The 15,853-nt window shown below is 46.6% G+C and overlaps 1 protein-coding gene across 2 annotated transcripts in view; it reads right to left on the bottom strand.

Annotated features, from left to right (window-relative positions):
- Window positions 1-15,853, bottom strand: part of POU6F1 (POU class 6 homeobox 1) — a 46,897-nt gene that overhangs the window by 11,761 nt on the left and 19,283 nt on the right. For both annotated transcript variants that reach the window (XM_082205705.1, XM_082205706.1), the window contains exons 2-4: window positions 6,810-6,909; window positions 6,492-6,696; window positions 3,807-3,928 (exon numbers count right to left, since the gene is read on the bottom strand). In XM_082205705.1, coding sequence (XP_082061831.1) covers window positions 3,807-3,928; window positions 6,492-6,696; window positions 6,810-6,863 — 381 coding nt within the window. In that variant the 5' untranslated portion in view covers window positions 6,864-6,909. The remainder of the gene's footprint in view (window positions 1-3,806; window positions 3,929-6,491; window positions 6,697-6,809; window positions 6,910-15,853) is intronic.

Genomic DNA, 15,853 nt, shown 5'->3' with positions numbered 1-15,853 from the left:
AGCCATTTTAAGGATGTGTTGGCGCCAATTATTTCTCCCGGGATATGTCCTGGGGAAAGTTGGCGCGGTTGTACCACATCCTCGGCGGAGTCACTGAATGCTGCTCCTCCTGTAGGTGTGACAGTTCTTTCTTAAGAGAACACTCCCTGCAACGTTCCACAAGGAAATATTCACTGCAAGCAATATTGGATTTGCTCCCCATGAAGCTCTGTAGCAGATCTTGGGATCTACTATCCACAGATCTACTTAGCTGCAGACTGAGGCACTGTTAGCGAGTGGTTCCCTAGACCGGCTGGCTGGAAAACTGCCTGCTCTTGATAAAGGTATACCTTGGGGGTACTTCTGGAGCCATGGCTGTTGCTTGAGGCTCAGGTGGCCTCAGTGGGGTGGAGCGCCATCTATCAACTTCGGCCGATGGCCCATCTGTGCTCTTATTTGGACTGGCGTAGCCTAACTACTGTCGTCTATGCTCTGGTAACCTCTAGGTTAGATTACTGCAGTATGTTTTATGCGGGTCTGCCTTTGAAGAAAGTTCGGGAACTTCAGCGGGTGCAGAATTCAGCGGCCAGGTTGCTTACAGGGGCAAAACAGTTTAAGCATATACCGTATTTTTCGCACCATAGGGCGAACCCAGTTTTTAGGGGGGGAAATCAAGGGGAAAAATATTTCCCCCCCCAGCCCCAAAGAGCAGTGTACAGGCTGCACACAACCTCTCCCTGCCAGAGGGGTTGCGCGCAGCTATGGAAGAAGGCAAGGCAGCGAGCGGGATGGATCCTGCTCGCTGTTTTGGCTTCCCCTTTAGCCCCGTGCAGCCTCTACCTCCTGGGAGAGGCTGCGTGGGGCTAAAGAATCCATAGCCCCGTGCAGCTTCTCCTTGCCGGAGGGGTTGCGCGCAGCTATGGAAGAAGGCAAGGCAGCGAGCGGGATGGATCCCGCTCGCTGTTTTGGCTTCCCCTTTAGCCCCATGCAGCCTCTCCTTGCCGGGAGACGCTACGCAGGGCTAAAGAAGCCATAGCCCCGTGCAGCCTCTCCCTGCCGGAGGCACAAGCCTGCATTCGCTCCATAGGACGCACACACATTTCCCCTCAATTTTTGGAGGGGAAAAACTGCGTCCAATAGAGTGAAAAATACGGTAATGCCTGACTGCACTGGCTGCCGGTTAGTTTGCAGGCCCAATTCAGTATGCTGGTTTTGACCTATAAAGCCTTGAGGGGTTCAGGATCACGACACCTCAAGGAACATCTCTCTGCGTACAAGCCGCCCCAGGCCCAGCGATCATAATCTGAAGCCCTTCTTTGTGTGCATCCACCGCAAGAGGTCCGGAGGGCAGACATACAAGAACGGGCCTTTTCTGTGGTGGCTCCCTGCTTGTGGAATGCTCTCTCCAGGGAGGATTGCCTAGCAACTCCCAGGCCTTTGGCGAATTAAACAATCTACGGCCTTTTGTGGGGTTTACTGTTTGTTACTGTGGTGTGTATTTTTGTGATTTTATATTGTAAACTGCCCTGTGATCCTCGGATGAATGGCAATTTAAAAATTTAATAAAGATAAATAATTAAATCTAATCGCTTTAAGTATTCCGGCTTGCTGCTTTAAAGTAAAAGTAAAGGGACCCCTGACCATTAGGTCCAGTTGTGACCGACTCTGGGGTTGCGGCGCTCATCTCGCTTTACTGGCCGAGGGAGCCGGTGTACAGCTTCCAGGTCATGTGGCCAGCATGACTAAGCTGCTTCTGGCAAACCAGAGCAGCGCATGGAAATGCTGTTTACCTTCCTGCCGGAGTGGTACCTATTTATTTACTTGTACTTTGACGTGCTTTCAAACTGCTAGGCTGGCAGGAGCAGGGACCGAGCAACGGGAGCTCACCCCGTCGCGGGGATTCGAACCACCAACGTTCTGATCAGCAAGCCCTAGGCTCTGTGGTTTAACCCACAGCGCCACCCGCTGCAAACAGCACTGCAGAGGGTTCAGAAGAGAAGAAGAGCAAGGAAGGAGAGCTCCTCTGTACTCATCTTAGAAAAGATCTGGGTGGTGTGAGCACACCTGATTACAAAGCCTCCTGCCTAGAAAAGCATCTCAGTCTCAGGTACCTCTGCCTCAGTCTTTTGCCTCTCTGTGGACATTGCAGCATCCACAAAATGCGCAGCGGCTGGGAACACTTGCTGTAAGTGGCTAATGCCCAGAGCAGGGAAGAAGATGATTGAGCATTGAATCTCTCCTGCTGACATCAGCACTAAAGGCCTTTCCACACAATCAAATGAAGCACGCTTCAATTGCATTTTATGAAGTAGGTGATAGCTCCCCAAGTCCCAATGCAAATAAGTATGATATCTCATTCCAATATAGTAGATGGAAGGACTGCATTGCCTTGTCTTGCTGCATGTGTGTGCGATGGAGGACAAAAACACAGGAAAAGATTAAAAAACGCAGAAGAGCAGTTTTATCCTTTTATAAATGGCCCAAGGTATTTTGAATTTTTAAATCCTTTTTCAAGGATATTTTTCTTTTCCTTCAAGAGGCCGTAATAAGTGGGAAAAAGGAAAGAATGTTTAAAACTTTAAATGCGTATGACTATTGAGAATAAAACTAGTATTATAGTATTTTATTTTTAAAAAACAAATAAATTCTGGTTTGCTACAAACTCTTGTTTGCAAACTGTGAGGTGCATAAGAACCCAAGACCCATAGGGACCTGTTTGAAATATAACAACAACAACAAAATAGATAATTTAAAACCAACAATTTAAATTTCAAAAAATGGCCCAGGGAAAAGTGGCTTGTAGGCTTGAGGGCATGTTTTGCATTGAATAATGAAGGAGCGGACAACTACCAGGAGGAATTAGATTTTTCTAAAATAAATAGACATTTACAAAATGATGTGAGCCAGAGCAGTGGTTCTGGTGCTGGAGGGAATTGCGTCACTAATAATAGCACAGAGCGCCTAACAGCTGACTCTTGCACAACCCCATTCCCCCACCCCACCCCCTGGTAATACTGCAGATTAAATACTGGGAAAATGTGATATGCCCACAACAAAAAATGCAACCTTGCAGGGGGACTGTGTGCATCAAATTCGGTAACAAATGCTCATTGATTCAGCAAAAAAAGCTGATTGTGTGGAAAGGCCCTCAGCATATGCCTTTAGTTTTCTCCGGCTTGGAGATGGTTAGCCCCTTTGATTGTGGTGGGGGGCTGGGGGCGAGAACAATTTATTCACAAAAATTGTTGCTCCATATAAGCTTGCAGTGAACAAAATGCCTATGTGCTTTGGAACCCAGGTTTTCCAAGACAAGGAGGAGATCCCCCTTAACAGCGATAAGTTCTTTACTGTGTAAGACCCTGAACAGACCCATGGCCCAGAGCTGCATTGCATATGCCCCACAGAGCTTCGCACAAGCTAAGAAACAGATCCCTGCCAGTAAACACTGGAAGAGTGCATTTGATTTCTACAAAGTCTGGCCAGATGGAACACTTTGAAAACAGGAACCCATTTGAGGGCATCAAAGCCCCATAGAACAGAATGCGGCATTCTTGATCCCAGAACATCTGGGGCCCAGAGTGCTCAATGCACACCAAATGCCAACTTCACAGACAGTTTTGGAAGTCTGCTCTACAATCCCTCAAGCCAAGGGATTTCTGGCAACTCTGCTTCTACGTAAGTAGGATATGTCCACACCTGGCTCTTCCAAGGGACAGGTGGAAACTCCCACACTGTTGCAGAAATTGAAATGCACCATTTCCTCTGTTCAGTGGCCAATAGGCTTCTTCCTCCCGCGTGCCCAACAAAAGAACTGTAAGGTAAGTTACCTGCGGTGCAGCTTGCAGTGTGACGGGCGTTAGAGTTTGTGTTTGCTGGCTTGTCACTTGGCTGAAGGGGACGATTCCCGGGATAGGTGCAGGGGTTATTTCAGGTAATGCCTTTACTTCACCTGGAGACAAGAGGAAACAGTTTGTTTTGTGTACCCGTTCGGGTGATACCCACAGAATGCTGGAGATGGAGGTAGCACTCGTGAGCATGGCATGAAACCGCCCTTTACAGAAGGAAGAGCCATTCAGGGAAGGAACTTGGAAATAGGATAATGGCAGGCAGAGAAAGGGGGGGGGGCTGTAGCCCACGTGCCTCCAACTCCAATTGTCCTTTAAAGTGCATGTGGCCCAAACATAAACGTGGGCATCACCAAAGTGTAAAAATGGGTGTTGTCATTTTTTTTTTTTTTTAAAGGACTCAATCTGGAAGTGGGAAAACTATAGCATGGGACCTGCAGGTCTCGTCAGTTAAAAGAGAAAAAAAACACATTAATTTTTTTTCTAAAATAGACCAATTTGGGAGGGGGAGGGCTTGAGCAGAAGCCACAAAGATCTTTTGGCACCGCAGTGGGGTATCAATGGGGCAGTCAATTTAAAAAGTAAACTATAAGTTGATTAATAATGTTTGGAGGACCGTAGATTTTCGGGGGCATTTTTCGAATCCTATTTAAAATGTTTGGTACTACTTCTTCTTCTTTAATTTGGGGGCAGCTGCTTCACACGCACAGGACAAATGATTACAGAATTTGCAAAGTGACTCGTTTTTCTTAATGATAGCTATTTGAGTCAAACCTGTGCTAACCGTATGGTGATTGTGGTACCCACCAGAAGAACCATGCTAACACTGCCAACATGCCAGGTGAGGGCCCCATTTAACTAGGAAGCCCAGTTGCAGGGAACAGTGTGTGGATAGGTCCACCCATTTAAATCAGGCCCCCAACAAAGGAACAGCAGGCACTTTAGGCCTCTTAGGTGAAGAATCTGGGTAGAATTGTTCTAGCAAGAAACTCAGGGGGAAACAAATTACCTTCCACTTTTGCCTAGATAACCTGCAGGGGTCCTACTGTTCTCCAGTCTGAACAACTCACTGCCTTGAGAAAGCACTTGGTCCTCCATGTCTTCCAGACCATCCCTATTACCCAGATGCCTTCTGCATTTGCCGACTTGTCTGTTCCTGGCTTTGGCATCTTGCCCAGCCCACACACTTTGCAACCGCTTGCTTCTATCCATCTCTGCTCCCTGCACCCTCCACTCCCACATGGTGGGCCAAGGCCTAGAGCTGGACCAACTGGCAGCAGGCAGTGTGCAAGCTCATTGGCAAGTGATTTCAGCTGGAGAAACTACTCATCCTTTGGCCTAACCTCTGGAAACTGGGAGTTAATAGCTGGGTTTCCCACTCCTCTCAAGTGCTCCTTGCTGGCAGAATGTCCCTCATGTTTTCACGTGCTCCCTGTTTCCTCACCAGCTAGGGAAGCATTGCTTATTATGATTACTTACATTTGATAGTCATTTTACATTAAAAAGTCTCCAAGTGACTTGATAGAATACAAACTGGCAGGATGAAAAAGCAGATCATTTAAAACAGAGTACAATACAAAATTCCTAAAATGCTCACCCAGCAACATAATAAGGACAAGTCCTACCCCACCTCACTAAAAGATGAAGTAGATACTAACTTAAGTACCCAAGGCCTTGACAAATTAAAAAAATGTGTTATTCTGCCTCATAAAAACTGACAATGATGGTGCCAGATGTGTTTCCCTGGGGAAAACATTCCATAGATGGGGAGCCACCACCAAGAAGATCGATTCAACAATTGATTCGCGCCAACAGTGTGACGCGGCAGCTAAAAAAGCCAATGCAATTCTGGGCTGCATCAATAGGAGTATAACATCTAGATCAAGGGAAGTAATAGTGCCACTGTATTCTGCTCTGGTCAGACCTCACCTGGAGTACTGTGTCCAGTTCTGGGCACCACAATTCAAGAAGGACACTGACAAACTGGAACGTGTTCAGAGAAGGGCAACCAAAATGGTCAAAGGCCTGGAAACGATGCCGTATGAGGAACGGTTAAGGGAGCTGGGCATGTTTAGCCTGGTGAAGAGGAGGTTAAGGGGTGATATGATAGCCATGTTCAAATATATAAAAGGATGTCATATAGAGGAGGGAGAAAGGTTGTTTTCTGCTGCTCCAGAGAAGCGGACACGGAGCAATGGATCCAAACTACAAGAAAGAAGATTCCACCTAAACATTAGGAAGAACTTCCTGACAGTAAGAGCTGTTTGACAGTGGAATTTGCTGCCAAGGAGTGTGGTGGAGTCTCCTACTTTGGAGGTCTTTAAGCAGAGGCTTGACAACCATATGTCAGGAGTGCTCTGATGGTGTTTCCTGCTTGGCAGGGGGTTGGACTCGATGGCCCTTGTGGTCTCTTCCAACTCTAGGATTCTATGATTCACTTGGGCCCTCAATTGAGGCACACAGAGAAGGGCCTCTGATGAAGATTGTAGGGTCCTTAACTTTTTAGAAAGTTGGACTTTTTCCTAATGCAGAATATACCACAAAAAGAAGACTAAGAGGCCTGTAGGTTGCCCCCTGTTGACCCATTTAACCTACAATTTATTTTATGGCACGGCTTCTTGGGCAGCAGGGCGGACGGAAAGAATGAACGAACAAAGTGCCTCTTACCACCTGACTCTCCCGATGCCTTTATTGGGTTTTGCTCTACCCCTTCCCTTCCCATTTCACTGGGCTCTGGAGGGCAGCTCACAGGAGCCTCTTCTCTGGTTGCTGATGCAGTTTTCAGAGTTTTTCCTTCGTTCTCCACAGGTATTGGAGCATCCACGCCCACCTCCAGCACCCGAATGGTCTCATGACCCGACATCACAATCACCTGAAAAGAAACAAAGGATAACCTTGTCTAAAGCTCCACGGGGCCAGCGGCAGCTCCTCTCCCCCACCATTCAGGCACCCCTTTGACAAAAGGGGTCCCTGAGAGGCACATACCTGCTCATTAACTGTCAACGAGGCTTCATGTGGGGGCACGGTGTCGGTGTCCATGATTGGATGCTGAAAGAGATGGTGGCAGCCTTTGGCGGGTCACATACTGCAAAAGGAAGACACAAAGGTTCATTGGTCCAAGCCTGGGAACCACACAGCATGCCACCTTTTAATGACTCAGGCCATTGATTCACCTGACGGGCAGCATCTCTCCAGGGTCAGAGGCCTCTCCCAGCCCTACTGGGATTGAACCTGGGACCTTGTGAATGCCAAACAGATGAGCTACAGCCCTTTGCACTGAGCTAGAGCCCTTTGCACAGCAGTTGATCTTCTTTAGCACAGGAACACGGGTGGCGCTGTGGGTTAAACCACAGAGCCTAGGACTTGCCAATCAGAAGGTCAGCAGTTCGAATCCCCGTGATGGGGTGAGCTCCCGTTGCTCAGTCCCTGCTCCTGCCAACCTAGCAGTTCGAAAGCACGTCAAAGTGCAAGTAGATAAATAGGTACCACTCCGGCCGGAAGGTAAACGGCGTTTCCGTGCGCTGCTCTGGTTTGCCAGAAGCAGCTTAGTCATGCTGGCCACATGACCCGGAAGCTGTGCGCCGGCTCCCTTGGCCAATAAAGCGAGATGAGCACCGCAACCCCAGAGTCGGTCACGACTGGACCTAATGGTTAGGGGTCCCTTTACCTTTTTATCTACTTTAGCCTATTTTCTTCAAGGCACTATAGAAGCCTTCCTTAATCCACCCAAATCTCACTTTCACCAATTCTTCCTTTGACTCTACCCGACCCCAACCCAACCCTGCTATTTCTAGTTGAGTCCCTGGAGGGCAGCTCAAGGGGTTTTTGCTCCCATGGGCATCTTTGCAGGAACTGGGAGCAAAAACCCCTTGAGCTGCCCACTAACATGTTCCCAAGCTGTGTTTATCGAACAGAGTACGGGTTTCGTCATGAAAGGGAAGGTGATCCCGTGACAACGGCTCATTACCCCATAGGGGCCAAAGCAGGCAAAACAGATCATGTGAACTGCTCTAAAGAGGAGGAGGAAGAAGAAGAATCAGGGTTGTCAGACCTTTAACATCTGGGGGTCCAGAAAGTCACAATTCTTTCTGCTATCATCCACATTTCGTCTTAAATTTCCTATTTTGGATTATTTTTCATTGCCATGCTCAATTACTAGATTTGTGTGTGTGTGTGTGGCGGTGGTAGCCTCACTTGTTGACAGGACAAAACAGTGTTCCACTCTTACACGTTTTTCATTACTTCGTTGGGTCACGTACTGTCCCCCCACTGCCTTGCAGAAAGGTAATTGCCTTTATAAGAGTCTCATGCATTTTTTATAAGGTGTGTCTCTGTGACGCACTTGGCTTTCCTGGGTGACATTCAAATCTACTTGATGCATGCAGGAAAGAGCTCCTTATTTATGCAGCCCACAAATTACAGCCACTGAACTGGCCAGAAATTGTGTGCACCTGAAAAAACCTAAAGACCCTTCTGCCATGGCCATCCCCAAGGACTCTGGTGAGGGCAACGAGTGGGAGGAGAGAGGTCGTGGCTCAGAGTCCTCCCGCTCAGAGCCAGATCTTTCCGTTCAGATTCTCCTTCTGGAAGACTCACAGGCCCTCTCCTGTACTACCCAGGACAGGATGGGGTTGTGCAGGGTTGTCAAGGCAGCAGAGAGCATTGTTGGCTGCCCACTCTCCACCTTAGAGCAGATTTATGCCACAAGGTGCCATAGGAAGGCACTGGACATAATAAAAGATCCATCGCATCCTGGTCACTGTCTCTTTGAGCTCTTGCCGTCGGGACGGAGATACAGGACGATGAAGACAAGAACGAGCCATCTTAAGAACAGCTTCTTCTCCAGAGCGATCTCGGCCCTGAATGGGAAGCCCGGACTTTGAAGGTCATCTAATCTCCCTTGCTGTATTATACTGTATTGTTTAATTAGTGTTTTTATGGAGCAGTCCGGAAGGGGGCAATGACAATAAAGATATTATCATTATCATTATCATTATTATTATTATTATTGGCTCCGGGGTAGGAGGCCGGCCAATGCAATGCCAGGGAGGCCCCCTTCAATGCCAGACGGAGGGAGGGAGACTCAGCAGTCGGGAAGAGGAAATTCAGGTGTGGCCTCTGAAGCACCGCCATGTCACTCGTTCCAAGTCTCTGATACACAAAATATGAGTATGCTCGGCTGACAAAGCCCGACAGGGCAAAACAAGGTATTATTCCGGGAATCCTTGTCACGTTTAAGTTTCTTCGTCTGAAACCGGCATACAACAACTATATTTTGCAAAGGCACATGTTAAGATCTTTCGTATCCTTCGCCTGATACCTGCATACAGCAGCTGCATACTTTGCAAACGCAGATGTGGAACATTACATTACAAAGAACATTACAAAGAAAAGTTCATCTTTTGCAAGTAGTGCTCCTTAAAGTTGTTACGTTTGACTCTTGTATTCGCTAAGACATATGTGGAACACAAAAAGCTTTTATTTGGACATTATTTTTTTAAAAAACGGAATCTTTTGTACATATGTAGAACACAAAAGCTTCTATTTGGACATTATGTTTAAAAAAAACTGATTCTTTTGTACATATGTAGAACACAAAAACTTCTATTTGGACATTACATATAGAAGAACTGATCTATTTGCATTTCCTGTTCTAAATGTTGGTCCTTAATTGCTTCTACTCAATTAGATAATGTGAAAAGAGTTATGTTTATATGATGTATAAAGAATTTATATAGTTAAACACAGCCAGTTACGTTGTGGGTATATTTGTTAGTTCAATTAACGCAACTATCGGTTTGACAGTGTTGTGTAACCTGTACAGTCACAGACTGCAACTCCTGATCCTGGAATCATGAACTGCCTTTAGCGGACTATGAAGCTTGAATTGGTTTGCCTTACCAGTGGTACCCGGGGCCACCTTGATTAATTTCTGCTCTTCTCCCGTTCCTGAGTTTATACTGTCAGAATAAAGAATAGCTTCTTAACTCCCAAGGAAACACACCTCTTGCTGTTGTTCTTGAGTGGGAGTCACAACAATTATTTTATTATTCTTTATTTAACAAAATGTACCGTATTTTTCGCCCTATAGGACGCACTTTTTCCCCTCCAAAAATGAAGGGGAAATCTGGGTGCATCCTATGGGGCGAATGCAGGCTTTTGCTGAAGCTTGGAGAGTGAGAGGGGTCGGTGCGCACCGACCCCTCTCGCTCTCCAGGCTTCGGGAACACATCCACAGCCTAGGCAGCCCTGCGGGAGGTCTCACAGGGATGTCTAGCCTGCGGATAGCAGCCTGCCGCCCAGCGCGAGGGGCGCCCTGAAGCAGAGCGCCCCCCGCGCCGGGCAGACATCCGCAGCATGGGGAGCCCTGCAGGAGTTCCCCGCATGGCTCCCCACACTGCGGATAGCAGCCTGCCGCCCGGCGGGCGGGGCGCCCTGATGCAGAGCACCCCTCGTGCCGGGCAGACATTGGCCAGCCCCACAAGCTCGGGGGACAGCAGGGAGGCGCAGTGCTGCCATCCCGCTGTTCCTCGACCTGGTTCGGTTTCCCCACCTGCTTTTGGGGGGGAAATAAAGGGGAAAAAAATTTCCTTTATTTCCCCCCCAAAAAACTAGGTGCGTCCTATGGGACGGAGCGTCCTATGGGACAAAAAATACGGTATATGCCGCTTGGTTGCAAGCAGAACTTCTGCCTGGTTTTACTTAGGGGTTCCCTTGGGCCGAGCTAGCAGTCACTAAGGTCTGAGTTTCTCCTGTCTTCCAAACCGGAATGGATTTGAGAGCCTTTTCTCCAAGTTTTCCCAAAGTCATTTGTTATCGTTCTCCACATGGCTACTCTGTTCTCTGCTCACATTGTCCACTCCTCCTCCGGCATCTCAAGGTCAGGTAGCCTTTGTCAACTATGATGTTCTCAGTATACAATTTCCTGTTATGCACATAGCTAAAATTCTTTCTTCCTAAACCTCATTCTCACACAAAGCAAATGAGGAGATAAATGAAACATTATCTGGGCTGTTACATTTCAGACCGTGGGGCACAAACTACATAATGATGCATCTTAAATGAGATGCCAGGGACAAGGTTCCTCTAATCTAGTTGTTTCCCAGGCATGCTTGCTTTTCTGTGTACAAGAACTGCAGCTGCAGGTGGAAGCGGTCTAATGCAGAAACTCATCTCCCACCTCATCTGCTAATTGCAGGAACCACAATCCAAACATGCAACTTAAGATACATCTATAAAACTTCAGTGCCCCTCAAGGTTCAGCCTTCAACCACTTGAAGCGAGCTGTTAACAATGTGCTCTCTACGTGTGTGTGTGTGTGTGTGTGTGTGTGTGTGTGTGTTTGCGTAAAGTGTATATCTAACCAAGCTGGGATGCGAAAGCAGGAAAATGTGCTTTAATTGCATTTCCTGAAAGACTTCACTGCTCTTTCCCTTTGGACTGAAGGGAGTAGTATATTGGCATATAGCAAAATACTTATCCCATAATCACTATACTTTATAATAGGGCAGGGAGCCTGCAGGCTCTGCAGAAATTGTGGACTCCAACTCCTATCAGCCCCAGCCAGCATGCCCAGTGGCCTGGGATTATGGGAGATGTAGTCTAGCAACACATATTTTTTTTTTACTAAATGTTTATTTAAAGAGGGTTTTTTTATATAAAAACAAACAAACCACAAGCTAAGTACCCATACACACCACCCTTCCCACCCTATTAAAGCAAACAATAAAGTAAGATAATGGTAGTATAGCGAGTTACAAAAGTGGCAATAGGAAAGCTCATTCTGTGTTCTCTCAAGCCCCACCTCTGCTTTACGAAACAAAGATTCAATCATAGTTAGCTCAGGACAATACAGCCTTGTTTTAATTAATTAGAGAATCGTTTGAATAACTCTTCCATTATGTATTTATGCCTGCATGTGCATGTTGTTGCAAAGCACACAGTGTAGTGTAGCTATTACAGACGAGGACCTGGGAGACAAGGGTTCAAATCTCCAATCAGCCGTGAAGCTTGCTGGGTGCCCTAGGGCCAGTCACTGCCTCTCAGCCTAACCTACCGTATATTTCGCCCTATAAGACGCACTTTCCCCCCTCCAAAAATGAAGGGGAAATGCGTGTGCATCCTATGGGGCGAATACAGGCTTTCGCTGAAGCCTGGAGAGCAAGAGGGGTCGGTGTGCACCGGCCCCTCTCGCTCTCCAGGCTTCAGGAAGCTCTGCGCAACCCTCGGGAGCCCGGCGTGAAGCTCCCGAGGGTTGCACAGAGCTGCCTGCGCTCCCGGGCGCGGCACAGCTCTGCGCAACCCCCCTGCGCGCAGCTTCGCCATCGCTCTGGGACCCGTTCTGGGGGCTGGGGTCGGGGGAAGCTCGGGCTTCCCCCGACCCAGCCCCGTGCCTGGGGGAAAAAAAATAACCCCCCCCCCAATCTAGGTGCGTCCTATGGGCCGGTGCGTCCTATAGGGTGAAAATTACGGTACCTCACAGAGTTGCTGTGGGGGATCAAACTGGGAGGGTAAACAGTCCACAAAGAGTACATGGTGTCAGAAGAGTGCCAGATTGCAATGTCCTAAAGCAGCCTTTTCCAACCTTGTGCCCTCCACATGTTTGGAACTACAGCTCTCCATCCCTGGCCACTGGCCATGCTGGCTGGGGATGAAGGGGCTTGTCTAGAATATCTGCAGAGCAGCAGGTTTCAGAAGGCTGTATTTTAAAAGAAACTCACTGAGGAGGTAGGGCCTGAGACAGTCTTCAAGGCCTTCACCACGACATAAGGATCATTTTTTGCGCTACAAGGTGGTTGGAGCAAGTTGTCCAAGTCCTGGGAGCTGTCCAAGTCCTGCAGGCCTTGTCTGACTGCCAGGTCTTCCTTGTCTCTGCTGTTTGCTGCCTCTGCCAACTCTAGCACAGACCTCTGTACAGTACTCACTAATCACTAACTGCTCCATGCCTTCAAATGGCCAAGATGGAACACTGGGAACTGTAGTTTGGTGCTGATAATTTGAGAAGCAACCCGTAGCCCTGCTCAGAACTACAGCTCCCAGGTTTCCCTTGGGAGATGGGATGGCTAAGGACTTAAACGGTCTAATGATGTATATATGCCTGGGGGAGGTGTGGGGATATAAAAAGATACACCTGTTCCCCCTTGGGGAAGCTTCTCTCTACACGGAGCTTTGGTAACAAAGGCCTTTGGAGAGCCACTTTTAGAACCTCAGATTCCTGATCACGAAAGCGATTGTGGGAGCCTGAAGATAGCCACAGTACGACAGCGCTCATGCTAAGATATTTATAATCTTGTAAAAAAAAGACTCAGATCTTCTCAGGCCCTCCCCGTGGGACAGAGTCAAGTGGAGAGCTATTTTTCGACGCTGTGCAAAGACCAATTAGCAAGAGAGGCTATTAAAATAGGCATTTCATAATGTCAAGCTCTGTGTGCATGTTCTCGCGAGTGGGCTGGATCTCATTTAGCACACATTCCGCTGGCTTGTAGTAGCATTTCTGTTTTGCTTCTTCACACATTTTCGCAATTAATGGGACAACTAATTTTGCCCAGATGGCAATGCAAAGTGCACACCGAAAGAGAAACAGCCATTTCGCAGCAGATGGTGACAAAGAAATGAAATGCGCAAAAAGGGGGGGAAAGGGAAGAGGGCGATTTGCAACACCCCGAGCCCCACAGTGAATAGAATTACCATGTTTAATTACAAATGCCGATGAGTCAGAAATATAACTGTCCCAGATACTATTCCAGAGGGAATCTTATCCTGAACGCGCCACAGGTAAGAAGCACAGAGCCTGCAGAGATGCCCTCACTTACCATCAGAAAACTGTCGGGATTTAACCAGCGCCCCAGATCTCTTGCTTAAATCCCAAGAGAACTGGCCAACTTCTGTAAGCAGACTGTAGGCCTGCGTCTGTTGCTGCGTAGGGATGTTTCTTAAGATAGGAGGCAGATGAAAGTGGTTGAGAAAAGCATAGCTCCCTATCATTGCTTTCCCTCCCCCTCCCCTTTTGTTCATGGAAGCAATGCAAAAACCCACAACGCCTGTCTAGCAGAGTTGACAGTGGAATCTACACATGAAACAAACAGCAGTTCTCTCTTTCAGGCTACCTCACATTAGTTGATGGGTCACATTATTGCAAATCGTGTACCTAGCTGGGAGTTGGGGGTGGGGGTAGAAGAGCGGATGATAAAAGTTGGAAGTGCAAATAAGCCTGTGCTTCTGAAGTTCTGGTTGTCAGTGTGCATTTCTTAGTGCAGAAAGTATTGATATCTTGTGTAAAGATCTTTCCTATTCTTTCCTATTCTGATTAATTCTAGAAACTACTAGAAGCATCTCTGTGTGAGAGAAGCAGAGGCAGCAGTGTTAACGATTGTTTGGGTTATACTTTCGGGGAAGCTGCTTTGAACTAGTTCTCTTATCTCTATTCTGCAGAGTCATGCTGACTATAAATATGGGCCAAAAGGAGCCTGGATCTTACTTTTCTCTTTCTCTCTCTTCCTTCTGGTGTGGTGTTTCTTAGTGCTAAGGTTTAGCCTTATTATCAGTTAATTTTATAAATGCTGCAACTGGATTTTGTATGCACTGAGCCAGTCCTGATTGCATTGGATTTGATAACCATTACGCAACATTTGCCTTCAGCACAAGTATAGCTCTGCTGAATGAAGTACTATTGCCTTTGGTCTATTTTTGGGCACTCTACAACGTGTTTAAGGTTTTCCTTATGACAACGTATGACACTGATGTGTGAAAATAAGAACTCTAGGTGCTCCCCGCAAAGGAGTGAAAAAGTTTTCTCTTTGCACAATACACAGGAATGCACCGCAAGGATGTCCCTTGCCCCTCCTTTCTTGTCTTTTCTGCATAACACCTGAAGCCATTCTTAGTTGACGGCATGTAGAAGCAGAGTCCCCCACAGCAACTGATTATTGGGGTTCAAGCATGCAAGAAGTCTTGAACTCATTGGTATCAGGTGGGGCTCAATGCATGCGCCACTACGCTGCTCTGGCCAACACAAGATCACTAGCCAGGAATGAGTGGAATGTCATGAAATTCTACTCAATACTGACCCAGAGCAGATTCCAACATATAGCTAGCAGAGTAAAAACTTAAACACGTTGCAGGATTCCCAAAAAAATAGATCAGAGGCCTATTTCATTCAGCAGAGTTTTTCTGCTACTGAAAGCAAATGAGCATAATGGTCACACATCCAATACATTCAGGATTGGCACTGTCCATAAGAAATCCAGTTGCAGCAAGTTTAAACTTACAATAACTTATAATAAATCTAAACTTTAACACTAAGTATACTAGGTACAAAACATCACACCAGAAGGAAAAGAGACAGAGAATGTGAAACCCAGGCTACTTCTGGCCTTACTTTCATAGTCAGCATGACCTTGATTGAAGAGATAAGAGAACCAGTTTAAGTCAGCTGTACCCAGCTTCTCTGAAGGTATAACCCAAACATCATGAACCTTCTGCTTCTTTATTTCACACAGAGCTTCCAGAAGCCTCTTGAATTAATTACACACCAAATCAATACTTTCTGTACCAAGAAATGCAAACTGACATGGAAGTGCTTTGAAGAGTATCTTAGAGGGTATAATACTCCATTTAACCTACAAGTAGGAATGAACATATGAGCAGCAGATAACATTAAATAAAGGAAGATTTGAGACGAAAATGGGTTGGAATAATAGAATAGGAGGCTAGCGAAAGATTACCTAGAATGCCATGGAGAGATGAACTGGGAAGTCTGCGGATAAGAGATAATGATGAATATTGTATGAAGTATATATAAGTTGTAAAAATGCATAAATAAAATTATAAAAAAGGTCACTAGCCAGGAATAAGTCAAGCTGGTTCATTTGATAAGGCAACATCAACAGATTTTATATATGTATATAGTTTTAATTCTATCCATGTTTAATTGTATTCCAACAATTGATTTTTCTATGATTTTAGTGGTTCTTGTTTTTATCTGTAACGTACCTTGAGTCCCATCAGGGAAAAAGCTGGGGTATAAATAA

This window comes from Podarcis vaucheri (assembly GCF_965113315.1).
Source record: "Podarcis vaucheri genome assembly, chromosome: 2".
Classification (NCBI taxonomy): domain Eukaryota; kingdom Metazoa; phylum Chordata; class Lepidosauria; order Squamata; family Lacertidae; genus Podarcis; species Podarcis vaucheri.
The sequence above is the reverse complement of the archived record's forward strand: the minus strand, read 5'-3'. Positions and strand labels throughout refer to the sequence as shown.